Source organism: Zosterops lateralis (genome assembly GCF_965231275.1).
Source record: "Zosterops lateralis genome assembly, chromosome: 3".
Classification (NCBI taxonomy): Eukaryota; Metazoa; Chordata; class Aves; order Passeriformes; family Zosteropidae; genus Zosterops; species Zosterops lateralis.
In genome coordinates, this window is record NC_139764.1 from 79,907,472 (window position 1) to 79,926,391 (window position 18,920).

General features: G+C 36.7%; 1 protein-coding gene across 2 annotated transcripts in view; it reads left to right on the forward strand.

Annotated features, from left to right (window-relative positions):
• The window catches only part of IBTK (inhibitor of Bruton tyrosine kinase), a 53,759-nt gene that overhangs the window by 13,087 nt on the left and 21,752 nt on the right, over positions 1–18,920 (forward strand). For both annotated transcript variants that reach the window (XM_083856893.1, XM_083856892.1), the window contains exons 6-19: positions 397–567; positions 1,674–1,791; positions 3,539–3,719; positions 4,847–4,970; positions 8,869–9,046; positions 9,739–9,913; positions 10,735–11,328; positions 12,679–12,765; positions 13,725–13,807; positions 13,908–13,945; positions 15,694–15,787; positions 16,174–16,275; positions 17,023–17,140; positions 18,810–18,870. In XM_083856893.1, the coding sequence (XP_083713019.1) occupies positions 397–567; positions 1,674–1,791; positions 3,539–3,719; positions 4,847–4,970; positions 8,869–9,046; positions 9,739–9,913; positions 10,735–11,328; positions 12,679–12,765; positions 13,725–13,807; positions 13,908–13,945; positions 15,694–15,787; positions 16,174–16,275; positions 17,023–17,140; positions 18,810–18,870 (2,124 nt within the window). The remainder of the gene's footprint in view (positions 1–396; positions 568–1,673; positions 1,792–3,538; positions 3,720–4,846; positions 4,971–8,868; positions 9,047–9,738; positions 9,914–10,734; positions 11,329–12,678; positions 12,766–13,724; positions 13,808–13,907; positions 13,946–15,693; positions 15,788–16,173; positions 16,276–17,022; positions 17,141–18,809; positions 18,871–18,920) is intronic.

Genomic DNA, 18,920 nt, shown 5'->3' on the forward strand with positions numbered 1-18,920 from the left:
TTTCCTTATTCTGTTAAATTTCATTAGGATTATCCTGTGTTGGAGTGAGATAGCTTTAGTGTTTTGGGTATTTAAAATACCACCTAATAGTTAATATTTATTCAGCTGTCCTGAAGATGTAGTTTCCAATCTGATTTCAGAACAGGTGGTTTAAAATTCATCTCTCCCAATAGCAAAGGACACTTCCCTGATAGCATTTCAAAGGAAAGTAGTTCATCTTAATGCACTGGATGTGGTTTTTATGTTAGTGAGTGTGTTGTGTGTTCAAAATGCATTTTATCTTTATTTCAATATTTGGTCATGACTTTCTGTTGGTGTAACTTTAGTTTCATAGATGGCCACTGGTTAATAACAAACCAATATGGTTTTATATCAACTTTTTTCCTCCCGATTCAGGTTCCAAGACTTGTGGAAGGCTTAACTGGTCATCATTGCTCCCAGATAGCTGCAGCTAAGGATCATACTGTTGTTCTAACAGAAGATGGATATGTTTACACATTTGGTTTGAATACTTTCCATCAGTTGGGTATTCTTCCTCCTCCTTCTAATTGCAGTGTTCCTAGACAGGTAAAAATAACATCAGTCAAAGCTTAATTGTTTGGTGGTGGTGTTGTTTTGGTTTTTCTTAACAGAAAGTAAAATGTGAAGATTATAAAAATAACTTCTAAACTTTTTCAAAGCAGCAAAGTTTATTGTGTGTTCAGATAAATCTTGATTCTGTGTTACCAGACATCTCGGATCTTAACTGTGTTCTGATAAATGTCTTAGTTTGTAACCTGAACAATACCAAAATTTGTAGTGTGAGGTATGATACAAAGTACAACTGCCAAAACTATTTTCTTCCCTCTTCTCCAAATTGTTCTGTAGCTGAAGTATTAATAGGTATGTATCACTTGAGAATCATGCTCTTAACTCTTTTTGAATTGTTGGATAATGTCTCTCAGGGTTTGATCATTATGTCCTTTGCTGGAAGCACTGGAATCGGTGCTTTGAGTAATGACAGGGAAGAGGGAGTATGGGTATCAGCAACTTAACTATATTTCTATGCCTAAACTATTTTTTTTTTTTGTAAGTGAAGAAGCTTTAACTTCATCTGAAGTTAATCATGACACTATCAGTGTTGTGAATTTAAAAAAAAAAAGGATCGGCCAAAATGCAGCAGGATAGTATTTTGGGGTACCAGATGTTCTTCAATAGTGTAATGACAGCTCTATATCCACAGTATTTGCTTTGATTTTATCATCTTAATCTGGAAAAGTCACGTTAAATGTGAAGTGTGGAATTAGTAATGTAATGTTCTGCAGTGTGTTTAGGCCATTAGGACTTAAAAGTTTAAAATTCTAGCTGACGTTTTGCAGCACCTGAGTCTTCTGTGGCTGTGCTATACAGATCCTGTTCAGTCTTGTTCAACATCTTGTGTATGAAGACAGCCTAAGGAGACTTGACTCCAGTTCTGATTAGATAATACGAAAAGTTTAGTTCTTTTTGTCATTAGTGCAATAGTGCCCCACTTGACAAACTTCTGAAATAACCTGATTTATTAGACTGTATATGGATTGATATTAGTGCTTTGTTCTTAATGACTTTAGGAGTTAAATGTTGTCAGAAGTTTGTACATGTGAAATTCACCTGTTGCTACTTAATATTAAGATGTACTTTGGATTTGTGCTTAGGTTCAGGCAAAAAACCTGAAAGGTAGAATGGTGATTGGAGTGGCTGCAGGCAGATTCCATACTGTGCTATGGACTAAGGAAGCAGTGTATACCATGGGGCTGAATGGCGGCCAACTAGGTAAGGTAGAAGTGTTCTGAAAGTAAAACCCAGCCATTGAAAGATGTTATTCATGCTTAACCTGTCATCTACTTCTTAGAACAGAAGCCTGGATGAGGCTCTTTTCTCTCTCTGTTTTTTTTTTGTTTTTTAACCAATCTGATGACATTATCCCTTCACACTTCTTTCAAAGAATATTTTTCATTCCTACCAGTTACTTTCATATTTTGAGATGATAGGAGCTAGTCAGATTTAGCTCTCATTTGAACTTTTTATAACTTCTACCTTCCATGTATCTTGTGTGGTTCTGCAACCAGAAACTTTGAGGAAACAGAATGTTGCTGTTTGCGTTGGAAATTACTCCAAGGCATACTTGTCTCCTTCCAGCAAGCTGGCTGTCAATGCCTTTAATAAATTATAAATTAGCCTTCAGCTCTGCTGCCTATGTCCTTCTTTCATCAAGCACTTCACATGCTACTGATAACTTTTTCCATTAACTTTTAAAGTGAAATACTTGCCTATAACTAGATACTTTTCAGTGATACCATTACCAGAATCTTCAGTTAACTCTGTCTTACTCTGAAGTCAAGAAAGAACCTTTAAAAAAATATTACCAACTAGTGAACTTGATTTGTTTTATGAATGGGCCATTTTAATTGCTTTTATCTTTTTTAATAAGCAGGTATTGTTGGTTTGGATTTGTATTTTTGCAGTTTTGGGTTTATGTGCAAGCAAAACTGTTAGCTGTCTCTGGTACTTAATCTGCATCAGGTCTGGCCTCAGGTTCCAGCTGTTTTTTTGTTTTTATGTTAAGGTGTCAAAGGTATGTGAAAAAACTTGTCTTTGTCAGAGAAATATCTTCTAATGAATATCTTCTTGTTTGTTTTTTGCCTTTTTTAATACGCACACATCATATAAGCATTTTTTGTGATTGCTTGTGTTTTTGGGATTATTCTGGCTAGCGTGAGGCCCAGTGTCGTACCATAGAGAGACAGTAATTGAATCCTAGGTGATATTAGCTGTGTCAGCTGGGCACCATGGTAGACCTGTGGTGGTAAACCTTGCCCCATAAGAGCATAGCCCTACATTGTCCTGTGGCAGGGTTGCTCCCAGCTGTAGAAGCAGCTCTGCTGCTCGTAACTCAGAATCTGCACCTTGCTCTGCTTTGTGGTGCAGGCATGAGTGCCCTGCACACAAAACAGGATTATGCCATGTATGACATTCCTGATGTTAGGTTTCTTGCTGCAACAGAGCAGCAATGGCCTGCTTTTGTTCTGTTTTTAAAATGTTTTTATTTTAGTTTTTCAGAGATCTTGCATTACAGCTCTAACCTTTTCTGTTTCATGTAACTGCTGCCTTTGTGGTTACCTGCAGTTACAGTAATTTTTTTGACAAGCTTATTTTTTTGTCTTCTAATGTCTGAAACAGTAGTTTATGCCAGTGTTATGGTATTTCTACTGTCTTGAATTTTCATATGATGAAATAAATGTTCTTTTTTTGGAATCAAAGCAGTACCACCACATTAAATAGCTTTCCTATAGAATATGCCTTACTTCATTTTTATATATCAGGTCTTGGTTTTTGGGTGTTTGTAGTGAACTAACAAGTAAGTGTGGTCTCCTCTGTCTAAATATTTTGAAGACAAATTATCCAATTACCTAAAAAATCTTTTGGAATTTAAAGGTTCTTCAAAGTGTCATAAAGTATCCCTTAAGTGCACAATGTGTGGAATGGCAAATAATTTTTTGGGGTGTGTTGTGTTTTCTAGGTTATCTACTGGATCCTAATGGAGAAAAATGTGTAACTGCACCTCGCCAAGTCTCTGCTCTACACCATAAAGACATCTCTGTGTCCCTGGTCTCTGCAAGTGATGGTGCTACAGTATGTGTTACTGAAAGAGGAGATATTTATTTACTTGCAGACTATCAGTGCAAAAAGATAGCTTCAAAGTATGTTTTACTTTTCTAATTTGTCATGAAGAACAGTAGGGGAAGCTTTCACTGTAGTTGTATACTTGCAAGCTATTTTAAAGATTTTCGTGCATAAAGTACAGAAAATACAATAGTGCCCTGTCTTTTCTTCATTTGTAGTTTTTTCATATGAACTAGGGCTATTGTTTTTGTTTGTTTCTTCATTTGTTTTTTGGTTTTTTTTTTACAAGAGGCTAAGGTCTCACTTGCTGTTTACCAAAGATATTTAAAAAAACACATTAGGAGGAAGTGTTTAGTGCTGTAATTTTAAAAACATTGAAACTGGTATTTCTTCCTCTGTTATCCTGAAATTATCTTGGTAGAGACATTGAAGATCTGCTGTTCTGTTTATTTATATTGTTACGATTTTGAGTCAGTAATTTGAGGTCTGAATTTCCTAATTAAGTAGATACAGTATGTTATAAAGAGTAATTTAGAATGCAAGGAGGACCTTGTAAAATCATCTGGTCTGTATGCTAAAATCTGTTGAAGAAGCTGGATTCTTGACTCATAAAAATATTTAATCCTGTTCTCTTTTACTTAGTTTGCAATGACAGGATAGATTTTTTTTAGATTTGATTTTGCCCAGTTAACTCCCCCCTAGTTTTTCAGCTTCATTTCAAATTCTAACAGTATTTATTGACATATTATAGCTTAATGATTACCTTATACTTTATGTCTATATGGCTGTAAGTGAAGGTGTTGACACTTGCAGAAACTTAATGCCGTGTCCTGTGCTCTTATACTAAGCAACAGAGAAAAGACAATGAGTATGATTTTGATCAGCTATAAACAGCTGAATAAATTTCTGTAATTATTAAATCAAAGCTACAACATCTACTGATTTTCACTCATGGAATTTTGTGAAGAACTTACAGATACACAATGTGATATACTTAAAAACAAGCAAAAATTATGGTCTGCTGTAATATTAGCAGTTATGTTGATAGTACCAGTAGGATGAAACTAAACATAAGAAATTTTTCAGTGTCACTGCCTCAACTTTATTTTTTTACTGCTTGTCTAAGTGAAAAAGGTAACTGTCATAGAACCAACATTAAGTACACAATAGGGAAATACTAATTTAACCTTTTTTATTCTTTCAGACAGCTGAACCTTAAAAAAGTTCTTGTCAGTGGGGGATATTTGGAATATAAAGTTGATACTCAGCATCTTCAAGAAAATGGGGGTCAAAAGACTTGTATTCTGGCCCTGGATGAAGCTGGAAGAGTAAGTTGTCATAATTATAATTATATAGCAGGCTGCATAGTGATTAATCAAACTTTAAACATAAGACAGGACAAAACCATGCATAGAAAATAACCAATTTCACAGAATCATAGAATATGCTGAGTTGGAAGGGACCCACAAGGATCACTAAGTCCAGCTCCTGACCCTAAACAGCACCATCCCCAAGAGGCACACCAGGTGCCTGACAGCACTATCCAAATGCTTCTTGAACTCTGCCGGGTTGGTGCTGTGACCTCTTCCTTGGGGAACCTGTTCCAGTGTCCAACCACTCTCTGGATGAAGAAACTTTTTGCAGTAAACCTCCCCTGACACAACTTCAGGCCATTCCCTCAGGTCCTGTCACTGTTCACCACAGAGGAGATCAGTGCCTGCCCCTCCTTGTGCCCTCACATGGAAGGTGTAACTGCAGTGAGGCCTCTCCTCAGTCTGCTCTTCTCCAGGCTGAACAGACCAAGTGCCCTCAGCTGTTCCTCACACAGCTTCCCCTCAAGGCCTTTCACCATCTTTGGTGCTCTCCTCTGGACACTCTCTAAAAGTTCAATGTCTCTCTTACCCTGTGGCGCCCAAACCTGCCCCCAGCACTGGAGGTGAGGCTGCCCCAGTGCAGAGCAGAGCGGGACAATCCCCTCCCTTGCCCGGCTGGTGATGCTGGGCCTGATGTACCCCAGGACAGGGTTAGTCCTCCTGGCTGCCAGGGCACTGCTGATTCATATCCAACTTGTCATCCACCAGGACCCACAAGACCCTTTCCCTGGGATTTTCCAGCACCTCATTCCCCAGTCTGTTTGTACACCCAGGGCTGGTGTGTTCCAGGTGCAGAATTCGGCACTTTCCTCTGTTGAACTTCATGTGGTTGGTGATTGCCCAGCCTTCTATTTGTCAAGGTCTCTCTGCAGGGCCTCCCTGCCCTGGAGGGAACCAGCAGCTCCTCCCAGTTTTGTATGGTCTGTGAACTTGCTCAGTATCTCTTCCAGTTTTGCCTCCAAGTCATTAATGAAGATATTGGAGAACACAGGGCTGAGGAGCCCTGTGGAACAACCCCAGTAGTGATGGGTCAGCAGTCTGGTGTCACCCCATTCACTGTAACCCTTTCTGTCCAACACACGAGCCAGTTGCTCACCCATCCCATGATGTGTTTATCCAGCTGTGTGCTGGACATTTTGTCCAGAAGGATCCTGTGAGAAACCATGTTAAAAACTTCACTGAAATCCAAAAAGATTACATCAGCTGGCTTCCCTTGGTCAGCTGGGTGGGTTACCTTGTCATCAAAGGAAGTCAGGTTTGATGAGCAGAAGTTTCCAAACCTCATGAAGCCGTGCTGGCTGTGACCAGTGACTGTGTTGTCTTTCAGTTGTTTTTCAACATCTCTCAGAATAATCTTCTCCACAGTTTTACCCGGCACTCTAATAACACTGACAGGACTGTAGAGTGTGGGGTTCTCCTTGCCCTTCTTGAGAACTGGGACAACGTTCATCAGTAGCTGGGACCTCTCTGGATTTCCAAAACTTATCAGAAATCTTCAAGAGAGGCTTTAGGATGACATCAGCTAGTGCTTTAAGAATTCTTGGATGAATCCCACCAGGCCCCATAGCTTTGTAGGGATCCATTTGGAGCAGCAGATCCCACACAGTTTCAAGGTTGACCGGAAGTTGATCATTCTCACAGTCATGGTCCTCCAGCTCAGGGCACTGAGATCCCCTTGTTGAAGACAGAAGCAAAGACTGTGTTAAACACCTGTGCCTGTTCAGTGTCCCTGTTTGTGAGGTGACCATCCTCACCCTGTAGTGGGCTGACGTTACTCTTTCACTGCCTATTGCCATTAATATATTTAAAAAAGTTCTTTCTATTGTTCCCCAGTCAATTTGTTTCTGTAGAACTGCTGATTTTTTTTTATATTAGGGCCATGGAAAGATTACAAAAGTAATATACAGTAGTTTATTTTTAAATTTATGTGGTTTAGGTTCTTTTTGTTGGTGTTTCTTTTTTTCTTCCCATCTTTTCATCCCACCTTTACACCTGTCAGAAGTAGTCTATGGACTTGAAGTTTTTAGAGCCTTTGCTGAAACAAGGCTGTTTTTTAGATGAAATGTCCCGTTTAATGTCAAAATGTTGCACCTAAACCTGGTGAATTATTTAGTATTTAAGTGTAATTAAATTGTTGTCTTAGAATCGGAATGCCATGGTGAATTTACTGTTTTCTTCCGTTACTCTTTTTTAAGTACTGGTTTACATGACCCTACAAAATCCCTTTTTTTCGATCTGCTGAGAGATCTCAACCTTCACTGCCATCTAGTGGTGTCTACAAAGAAGCTTTTCCTACCGAAATGCCTTCTTAAAGAATGTTAAAAACGGAGCTTGTATATCAAAATAAGGAGCAATGTGGTTATTTCCTTTTCTTTCCTTGCATTTGGATTTATTATGTTTTGAGATGATCTTATCTTTTCATTTGGTCATCAGTTGTTTCAGAGATTATCAACTTCCAATTCAGTATTTGATCACAGAGGTGTAGCCTCTAGCATCTGTAGGTTGGTAGCGCCCTTCAACATCTTTGGGACATTGCTTTAGCAGTGAGATACTCCTTGATCTTCCTGCATCAGAGGAACAATTTCTGTGTACGTTTCATATCTTTCCATGTTGAATGCTGACAAGTACTGGGATCTTCGGTGCTTTCAGGCATTACCAATTACTGAGTAAGGAGAGGAATGGGATCTTAACACTTGCATTTCCTGAATCAGTGCTTCCTGGTCTGGCTTGATTGCACTTTCTTTATAGGATTACTGTTTAGCCTAGAAAATAAAAGTCACATGGGGAATCTTGTATATACATACTTGAAGAGAAGATGTAAAGAAGATGGAGCCAGGCTATTTTCAGTGGTGCCCAGAAGCAGTACCAGAGGCAGTGGGCACAAACTGGAGTAGAGGAGGCTCTGTCTGAATATTGGGAAGCACAAAGGGTGGTCCAGTACTGCCACATGTTGCCAATTAAGGTTGTGAAATCACTATCCTTGGAAATACTCAAAAGCTGTCTGGACATGTTCCTGGGCAGCTGGCTCTGGGTGGTCCTGCTTGAGCAGAGGGTTGGACTAGACAATTTCAGAAATCCCTTTCAGTTTCAACCGTTCTCTGATTCATAGGGCTCAAGGCAGGAGAAAGGAAATAGGTTCTTCTGTCCCCTTTTTACGTAGATGCAAACATACCTGTGCAGGTCCTTCAGTGGGAGAAAATGAAGGCCTGACTTTAGCACTGCTAATGCCACATTTGGGCTTTACCTTGCTTGGGGCTGTCTTTCAGACATGTGCAGTGTGCCTTGTTGCGGTCTTGCTGTGCATGCAGTGCTTCATATTCCTGAGAGTTTTGCAGTTTGTGTTTGGTCATGACCTCCATTCCAAGCCTTGAGTGGTACAGAGAAATTTGAGATTTTTGTCAAACAATTAACAGGAAATGGTTTAAATTTACAGTGTGCTAGCTTTGAATTTTGTCTGATTTATAAGCAAACCAGTTGTACAAATCCGTAAATTAAGAACTAGATAAAACTTGTTTCTTGACTTAACATCTTTCACTCTCCTTGTCGAGATGTCAGTAAAACCAGTCCTATAGATGACTGCTGTGAAGATACTTGAGTATTTGGAGAAGCTTTTCAAATGCTCTTTATGAGCAAATGGATCTTGATATCATGGTAGATTTTCCCTGTTTTATTTGTGGATTCTCTCTAACAGATGCTCATAACACTTTATCCTAAAATTTTGAAGATTGTCTTTCTCCATCTATATGCAATTTTGAAATGACATGTTCTTGTGTTTAAAAAAGTAGTGTGTAATATGTAACTGCTTTTAAATGATATGAAGATTTTCCCTTTCTTTAAAACTTTTATATTATAGGTGTTTTGTTGGAAGTCATCTAACAACTCCATGAAGCAGTGTCGTTGGGTGTATGGCCGGCAAGTCTTCATGTCTGATGTTGCATTGAATGGGAATGAAATAATGTTTGTCACACATGATGGTGAAGCCTTTACAGGAAAGTGGCTGGAAGAAGGGAAAAAAAGCTCGGAAAAGAAAGGTTAGCTGTGATTTCTTAGTGGTTTTTAAGTACTTTTAAATCAGTAAAAAAGTTTAATTGAATCTTTACAGTCCCTAAGAGTACAATGTGGTGAGATTGTTTTTCCCTCTGTGACTGACAGTTTTTAGCATTGACTGCTACTGTACTCTTTCTTCAGTAATATTTACTTTGCAGCCATCAGTTAACCTTTTGATGGAGATTTCTGGAAAGAAAGTACTTTGGAAAAATAACAGTAGCACAATGGTCTAGTGTAATGATCTTGTCACATAGTAGATGATGAGTCCTTAGAGAATTGGTATTGAGCAGAAGAAGGAGCATATACGTGCTTGTACTGCTAAGTCTGTGAAACCTGTTTGCCAGTCCCATGTGTGGGCACAATTCTGGGTCCAGAGCAACTTTCACCTTATTAACTTGGCTCATATTGCTGAAAGTAGGTCCTGATGGCTTGTTTCTGTGTGAAGAACATACCTGTCTTACACAGGACAAGATTTTAAGTGAAACTGTCAGCTCTCCTCCTGTGTATTCTGTAAATAAGCTGAAGTCTTCAGCATGGTTTAGCCTTATTCTATTACTCCATCAACAGATATACAGAAGTCATGGTCTTGCCTTTTTGTTGTATTAGTTGTATTTTAATTAGCAGGATCTTTCTGTGATGTGTATTCACTTTCTTTCTTTTTTTTTTTTTTTGGCAGAACTTGTACCAGGCCTTCAGCATTCTTCCTGTGATGTGTCTTGTGAACCTGAAACAACCAGTGTGTATGAAAGAATCCGGCTTCAGAAGCTGACTTTTGTCCACCGAGCTGTCAGTATTGCCACTGATCCTAGCGGCTGCAATTTTGCTGTGTTACAGTCAGATCCTAAAACCAGGTATATATAAGATGACAACAGCTGTAATTTTTCCTTTTTTTTGTGTGTGATTGCGATTAAATAGTTCTTTTCCAAATTGTTTTTTGACTCATACAGAATTCACAGTTATCTGTACTGCTAGAGAGTAACACTTTGGTAGTATTTATGTTGAAGGAAGTTATCCAAAGGCTTCAGCTTATGTATTTGCATAATAATAGACAGTATTGATGTTTTATCTGAAGTGTTTAAAGCAAGCATTTGCCATGTATTTCCTAACACACTCTTAAGTTCAAAATACTGTAGAAATTCACCCCTTCAGTGATCACCAATAATCAGCTTTTAAATAAAAGTGACAAGTGAATTTTTGTTTTTTGGAAAGAAATGTATAAAGTAAAAGAAATAAACAGAATCCTGGACTATGTTTCTTATGGTCTCGTAACAGTTTCCAACGTTTGCGATAAATAGCTAAACATTAGCTTTTCTTTCTTACTGCTTTAGTTTATAATGAGAAATGCAGCAAGCATTTCTGTGTTTTCATGTTGGAAAAAATGAGATGAAGATAAGATAGTTCTGGTAATATGCTACAGTATAAAGGTAAAATACTATATTTAATATACTGAAGCTAGACAGCTGTTATTTATATAGTTTAATTGCCTCAATATCATATTATTAGTTATTTTTGTAAAGAACAGGAAAGTGTTTAACAGTGCAGCAATGTAAGGAAAAAAAACAAAGAAACCAAATGGAAACATCATTATCGTCTTCAGTAACATACTATGTAAAATGGTTTGTAGGTTGAAGGTTGTAAATAGTGTTTGATTATGGATTTAATTTTGTTCTAGTCTCTATGAAATTCCAAGTGTGTCACTATCAAGATTTGGAGTGGATTTTGGCAAACTGTTAGACGAAACAGATGAAATGGACAGCATCCATGATGTGACTTTTCAGGTTGGCACAAGAATGTACCCCGTGCACAAATACATCTTGGCCGTACGCTCCGACTTCTTCAAGAAGCTCTTTGTCTCCAGTGACAACCAACTAGACACTCCAGACATCTACCGGAAAGATGAAGATGCTGTTGGGTGTGATCTCTATGTAATCGAGAAGCTCCATCCAGATCTGTTTGCATACCTTCTGCAGTTCATATACACTGATACTTGTGATCTTTTGACTCATGGTTATAAGCCAAAAATCTCATATAAAGAAAAATCAGATGAATATCAAGATACTTTAATTTCTAATCTCAGCAAGATGAGCTTTGATGAAAATGTCAATGGAAAATCTGCATTTGAGATTTATAGAAATAATCAAGTGCAAGTTATAAATGAAAAACAGAAGAGCAAATCTAAAAAAGGCAAAGCTGGTGATGAGGCTAACCTCATAAAAATGTTGCAAAGTGCAGCAAAGAAGTTTGGGCTAAGCAATTTAAGTGGAAGGTAGGTGAAAAGAAATGCATTTATATTTTGATGAGCTCTCCATGGGGTTTTTTTATGTAAACTGATCTAACTTCAGTTGTTATGACAAAAGGAAATTAAGACATTGATGTTAGAATAGAAACTAGGGAGAGATAATGAGAGGATGCTACTTGAGATCTGACTGGGCTTATTTCCAGTACACATAGGAGTTTCAGGTTGGTGGTTGGTGAGCTATTCCATCACTGTTTGGGCATCGCTTGTTTTGTATCTGCTCATTCTGTTAGCGTTATTATTATTTTCCATTCTTTTTCTACCCTATTAAAACTGTCTATCTCAACCCACGAATTTTACTATTTTTTCCCCAGTTCTCTCCCACATCCCACTGGTGGGTGGTGAGGGCTGAATGAGTGCGTAACTGTGGTCTTTAGCCACACAAGTTAAACCATGACAGTATCCTCTAAGGCATGAGCACTGTGGGATTTGATAACTGATATAAATCATCTAATTTTCCAAAAAGGCTGTCATAAAACATCAATACTTGTGTTAGAGACAGCTGATCTGAGTTTTGGACTGTATAATTTCTGTACTGTGGTCTGTAGTCTAGCAGCTTTTACATAGACTTCAAACATGTTTAGTACAGAACAGCACAAAGCAAAGTTAAATTCTTTTTCAGCTGATGTAATTTTTATGTTACATAGTGAAACAAATGGAATTGACATAAAATGTCTCTGTAGAACTGCATTAATCAGTTTGGTTTTTTTTTTTCTTAATTTGTCCTTTTGAAAGAAGGAAATTAGCTTTTTAGGGCAGTTTTCTTCACTGCACTTCTTGCATGCACAACCAAGATGTGAAGCTGCTGCTAAAACTGAGTTCCTAAGTAACATTTCCGTGGTAAACTACTTTGCCTTTAAAGATGTATTACTTTGTAATCCACTAGCAGCACTCCTGTGTCTTTACCATCCCATTCACAAGCCTCTTTGAGGGATTAGGATGCTAAAAAAGCCTGTGCTGAAACTTGCATCTCTTCCCAACCACTGTCTTTGCTCAGTTTATTGATTGGTAGCAACAAATATTTAACTTCTGGTTTTTTGACCCTGTGGTGTTAAACTTTGGCCTTAACTATACGATGTAGGTTTCATCTAAGATAATGAATACATATCTAAGATATGGAAAGAATGTCAGTTACATTTTACATCTGCCTTGAAGACTTTTGAAATAACAGCTGGCCTACCCTTTCTGTTTTTGTATGAAGATTCATTTTCATATTCACAATGTGAGCCCACTGAAGTACTGTTACTTTGTGAAATCGTTCTTAATGGTTTGAACTGTATAGTAATTGTATTACTTACTGCTAATATTAATAATTTGCAGGTTGGATGGAGTCAGGTTAGAAAATGGGAAAATTAACGTTGTCAACAAGAAGAATGGGAACAAACCAAAGTTAAATCAGAAGAAATGGTAATTTTTTAAAATCAAGTTTCCACCATCTTCCTCTTATGTCATCTCTTTACCTGTTAATAACGGCTAAGGTCGATCCAGCTGCTTTTTAACGTCTGGTGTGGAATTGTTACTGAGTTACTTCCAAACTATCATACTGAAGTTCGGAAGTTCTCTGTAGATGTAGACTTGATCTGTAAATTAGTAATTGGGGATAGATTATGTGTGGTATATCTTTGTTTGTTTTTACTGTACCCTAATGTGTTCTGTGGATTAAGTGTCATAGAATGCTAATGCTAATGCCAGGAGAAATGTTATGGGTAATCTAGTCAAAAGCAATTTCACTTCTGTGAATCTGCTTTCTGTGACAATAAGACTACATATATTGGAAATAAGCAAATGCGTAGTATGTTTTCTAATTTTCTTACAGCAAAGTGATTTTTGGTTTTTAATTCCATTGATGTGATCAAGTTACTTATACCAAAAGTCTTAAATAGTCTATTTATATAGGAAAAGCAACATTACATGAAAGTGGCTTTTTCACAGAATTCAGGTTCATTCTTTAAATGCCTCATCTAGGCCTGTGATACCTCCTGATACTGAAGAAATAGCTAACTTAACATAGACCATTTACGACTGGCTAAAATTAGCCATAATTAATGGCTCTGAATGTCTTAAGTGATGAAGTTGTGAAGGATCTTTCTTTTTAATAGTGATAGCATTTTTGAAACATTAGTTGACTGTGTTTTAAAGGAAATATTTCAGATGGTATTTTTGAAGCTTAACTGGACCAAAAAATTCTCGCTGGAAAGGATTGTGCCTATTCTTTTGGATACATGTTCTATGCTTTTAATCGAAGTGTAGGTGTGTTTTTTCAAAGGATAAATTCTAACTTGCTAAAGTTAGCATTTATTTGTAGAGTTTACAACTTGTAGCTGTTCTGAATAGTCACAGTTCTGATGCTATTAAATATCTTCTAGTTCATACCTCTGCGATGTGACCCTGAAATCTTTAGATGGAAAGGAATTCCCGTGTCATAAGTGTGTACTTTGTGCAAGACTTGGTATGTGTGTATTTTTATATATATTCATATAGCTTAAGTTGTATTGTCTTTTTTAACTGTCATTTTATTGCATCTTGAACTGAAATGCCTTTCTTTACAGATTATTTTCACAGCATGTTAAGCAGCTCATGGATTGAGGTAAGTTTGCCAAAATCATGCTTGGTGGTATTTTTTTTTTTCTTTGCATCAAATAAGTGACAGCTTTTCAGTTTTTCCTATAGTAACATATCCTAAAAGGAAGGGTTGGATTCTTTGATTCTGTTTGCAAGAAAAAACCCACATGCCTCATTTTTGGTTACTCTGTATTTGTACTATTGAGATGGGATATTAAATGAGAGTAATAAATGTAGTACTGTATATCAAAGGAAATTATTGCTTTTGTTTTAAGGGTTTAATTTGAACTAGTTAATAGATTTATAAAAAACACTGACTGGACTGTTCTTATGGAATACTTTTTTTGCCTCAATTTTCATTTTCTTTCTGTAAAAGATAGTCCAATTTAAATAGTATGCAGTTTGGAATAGCTTGTCATATGTACTGAGTGTAAGAGAGAACAGGATCAAGGGTCAGTGTGTAGAACTCCAGCTGAATTTTGCTGTTAAATGAAATAGAGGGTATCAGGGACTATTCTACTTAGTCACCAACCGCTGTTTCAAAAGGTGTAGATCTTTGTTTTGGTTCCTATTTGCCAGCTGTGTGTCAATGCCCTGGTTGTTCCTGGACATTGTTATTTCCCTAATTACCTCTGTTTAACTACCTGAGCACTATTGATAATGTTTATGGAAAGAGAGGAATGGTGTAAGTGAAGAAGCATTTTTCTGAGATGGAAAACTAAAGCAATGCACAGGAGTTCCTCAAATTTCTCAGCTTTCTGGCAATGCATTAAGAACCTGGTGAAGTACTGGCAGTTCTGTTCTCCTGTGAAACAGAACTTCACCTGTGCTGCCTTTTCCTAAGTCATCCCTGAAAAAACATATTTGAAACACTATGAGACAAATGATTGATTTAAGGGGGCTTTTTAAGCGTTGAGTGTCCACTTCTATCATGGTTTTGTATATCAGTAGTGTCTAGTTCATAAGTTGCCTATTATTTTGTAAGTAAATCTAAATCAAATTAATAAATAAGTATTTTGTGAAGCAAGGGCTGTAGATGTTATATAAAAAAATCTTAATGTCTGTAGGAGGTTTTTAACTTTAGAAGGAAAATATGTTAGTACCAGTAGGATGTTCTAAAGCAGTGTAAATATTTTATTATGAAGCTTTACTTGAGTACTACCTGAAGTAAACCAAAGCTGTTAAGCAGTGATGTTGCATAAACACAAATGGTGACAGTTGTATGGTTTAGTGGTGAATGTTTGCTCTTACGAAAGCTTTACCTTAATGGTTGGAATGGTTCTTCAAATGGAGGGGTTGATGAGGACCTTATTTTCAAAGGCTTTAATAGTAATGACTACTTCAGTATTATTGTTATTTGGGAACTGGTGATTTTATTAGATCTTTTTGCCCTTGAAAGGAATGCAGTTCAGTACTTGCATAGAGGGTTCCTGTAGTTCTACTTTAAGGCAATTGTGGGTAAAGTAATATAATCAAGGAGGATTTTAGAGTAGATGATCAATGTGATCAAACATTAAACTGTTCCATGGGTATTTATTCAGAAGTTTGAACAGATATTAATTGCTTTGCTACAATCAATTCTTGGTTGAGAAACTTGGACAGATTTAATACAAATGCTTAAGTAGTTGTTTAGCTTTGAAAATGTGATTCTCAATCTGTGTTATTTTCTTAATATAGTTACTGTCTTAATTTTGTATTTTATTCCAAGTAGTCAGCTTTTCTTACTCTTTCTATTTCTTCTTTTTTGTTTCTTTAAATACATCTGCCTTGTAGGCAACCTGTTCAGCTCTGGAAATGCCCATCCATTCTGACATACTGCAGATAATTGTGGATTACTTGTATACAGATGAAGCTCTTGCCATAAAAGGTGCTTTTAATATATTTTCAACTGTAACTCTTGCAATTTTTGTATTCTAAAATAGAAAGTTGAAATTTAATATGCTTGTGTTGGAGTTATATTTTAAAAAATTAAAATTCTTGATTCTTTCTTTGGAGTTTGAGGGGATAGCAGTACACCAGGCCTTGTTTTACCTTTTCTTCAGTTTGTCAAACTGCAGTTTTCCTTTTTCCTCCTTCTGTTGCTTCAAAAAGTGGACTGTTGATGCTCTTCTAAGCTATTCCTTGTGCTGTGGAAATCCCATCAAAATTTGCAGACCTATTTTATTTGTGCTTTGGTAAAATCTCATTGAAGCTTTATGTTTTATAGTTGGTTTTGATTTGCCCCGAGTGTTTACATGACGCTTTGTTTTCCAGATTCTCAAAATGTGGAATTCATATGTAACATTCTTGTGGTAGCAGACCAGCTTCTTATATCCAGACTCAAAGAAATCTGTGAAGTAGCCATTGCAGAAAAACGTGAGTCCTTCCACATGTACTATAAAGGATTAGAGAATAAAAAATGGTATTTTTAGATGTTCTTGCCTTTTGCGCCACAGAATTTGTGTATCTTCCTTTCAGGTGATTATGTTTTGATGTTCATTGCATGTCTGCTAATAATTGCTTCTTTAGTCCGAGCAATATTCTAGTTAGCGTAATCTTCCATTCCTTATGCATATTCTTCATCTCATGCTCTTTAATAAAAAATAAGTTAAAAAAAAGAAAAAAGCTAACCACCCCCAAAGCCCAGTGAAACCTTTATTTCATTGAATTGAAATTTCTTTCCTTTAAAATATGATGAAATGGCTTCTGTTTCTATTTCTGTCCTTGTATTTTGTGTTCCCTCTCTCCTCTTTCACTCCCCTTATTTTTTCTTTCTCCATACTAAATTGGAACATTTGGAAGTTTAAGAACTATTTATGCTGTATATGAAACTTGCTATTTTTAACTTCTTTTTGTTTTGGACTGCAGGGTTTTAATATTTTGAACCTGATCTGTTTGTAGGTAGGGCTTTTTAGTTCTAGGAAGCAGCCATTGCACACAAGCAAAAAGTTACATGGAGCTTCCTATAGTTTATGGCCATTTGAGCACTAGCATTTTTTCTAGGAATGGGGTTGTGTGTGATCTGTTTCAATAACTGGATCATGCTGCTCAATAAGTCTTAAAATGGCTGCTTGATACTACAGCCAATTATCTAATATAGTTTGTTGTGGTTTTTTTCTGCAGTTACCTTAAAGAATGCTGCTGAGCTGTTGGAGTTCTCAGCAATGTATAATGCTGAACAGCTAAAATTGTCCTGCTTGCAATTCATAGGACTCAATATGGCAGCTTTGCTTGAAGCAAGGTAAGCAGGAATGCAAGTGTGTTCATGTATTAGTTGTAAAATTTAAATATCTCAAAAGGTAAAGGGTTTGGAATAACTAATATGGACAGCTTAATGTTAAAGTGCAACTGAATGCTGCTAGTTAAGGGTAGGCTCATTTTTGCCAGTTAGAGAGAAGGTAGTTAAATATCTGTACTTACTGTACCAGTTCTATAGTACAAACCCATATGTTACAGTCTGGCATGAAGAGCCTCTGTTGAATTCAGTGGGCTGTAACATTAGGTCTAGTCTGTTTTGGGGGTTTTAAAAGTGTTTTTGAAGATGCACAAAACTTCTGTGGGGCTTTTCCCTCCATTTGGAGGTTGTTCATTGAGAGGATGGGGATTATTCTGGGGATTTTTTGTTTGTTTTGGGATTTGTTTGTTTTAGGATTGTTTTGTTTGTTTGGGTGGGCTTTTTTTTAACATGGTTGTTAGGATACATATTTGATTTATTTAAGGTAGTTGTATTATATAGCTGCTTCATTTTCCAAAGAGGATGGGCCTGCCACCTGGTAGTCTTTTTGCTTTAATGTTTGCAGTGAGAGCTGAAAAAATGAATTTATCCTTGCTTTCCACAGTGGTTCTTCTAAAGTTCTGAGAAGCTGGTGTGCTCTGGCCTTCCTTCTCTTTTGGACAGGCCTTCAGTTGCTTCCTAAGTACATATCATCTCCTCAGAACAAACCTTATCAGTACCGATTGAAGTTCTTTTCTACAAAAACCTTAAAACCACCAAAAAAACCCAGCCAAGAAAAGGAGAAAAATCTATATTGTTAGTCCTCTCTGTCCTTCTTGTCAGACTTCTTTTCACTTATAGAAGTTCTTAGAGATCTGAAACAGTTCAGAATACCAGCATTTCATTGCCACGTCACACACCGGCTTCACTTGCATCCCAGATGCAGGAGTTCATTCATATTAGCAATTTCCCACTTCACTCCTTTATAAAATATAAACATTCTAACCTCTGGTTGTAGAGAGAAGAGTAAAAATCTAGTAATATTGCCTTAAATATTACTTGGAATTCAGGTTTATTTCATCTTAAGCCTAGAAAGATCATTCAACATTCTTATTATGATTCAGACTGTATCTACATTTTAGTGAAAATCTGAAAATGTTAGTATTGGCTAGAAGGACTTCTAATTTGAGAAACCTGAGACAGAACTAAGTCCTGACAGCTTTTTGCAAGGAGAACTGCTCACATGGACAAGACAATTCTGTTGAGTCAAGTTTGTTGTTGTAGTATTGTTTTTTGGCATACATGTCTATGTTGTGTGTTGTGTTTTGTGTTTGGGTTTTATGGAGAATTTACATAGACTTGGAGTGTTTAGATACATGTCAGGAAGATGTGCAGAAACACGTAAAGCAATGAAGAGTTCTCAGTTACTTAACTATATAGGTCTGTTTTGGCTATGACCTTAGGTAAAGGTAGGTGGGAAGGTTGTGTGTTTAATCCTGCCCTACAACAGAGATATTGATTAGTTTTTATTTTGTGTTCAGTGTCTTCCTTTAGACTCTGACCACCATGAATAGGTGATAATAACTGTAGGTGAGATTCATCCAAAATGTTCATTTGAATTTTTCATCAATGTGATTTTTTTATAAGCTGCTAAGATGAATTTGGTTTTTAAAAATAAAGATAATTGTTTTTTTAGGACTCTGGATGTCTTAAGTGATGAAGTTGTGAAGGATCTTTCTGTTTATTACAGGAAAATGGTAAGTTGTACAACTTGAGAGTAAGCTGATTAGGTGTAAAATGAGAATAG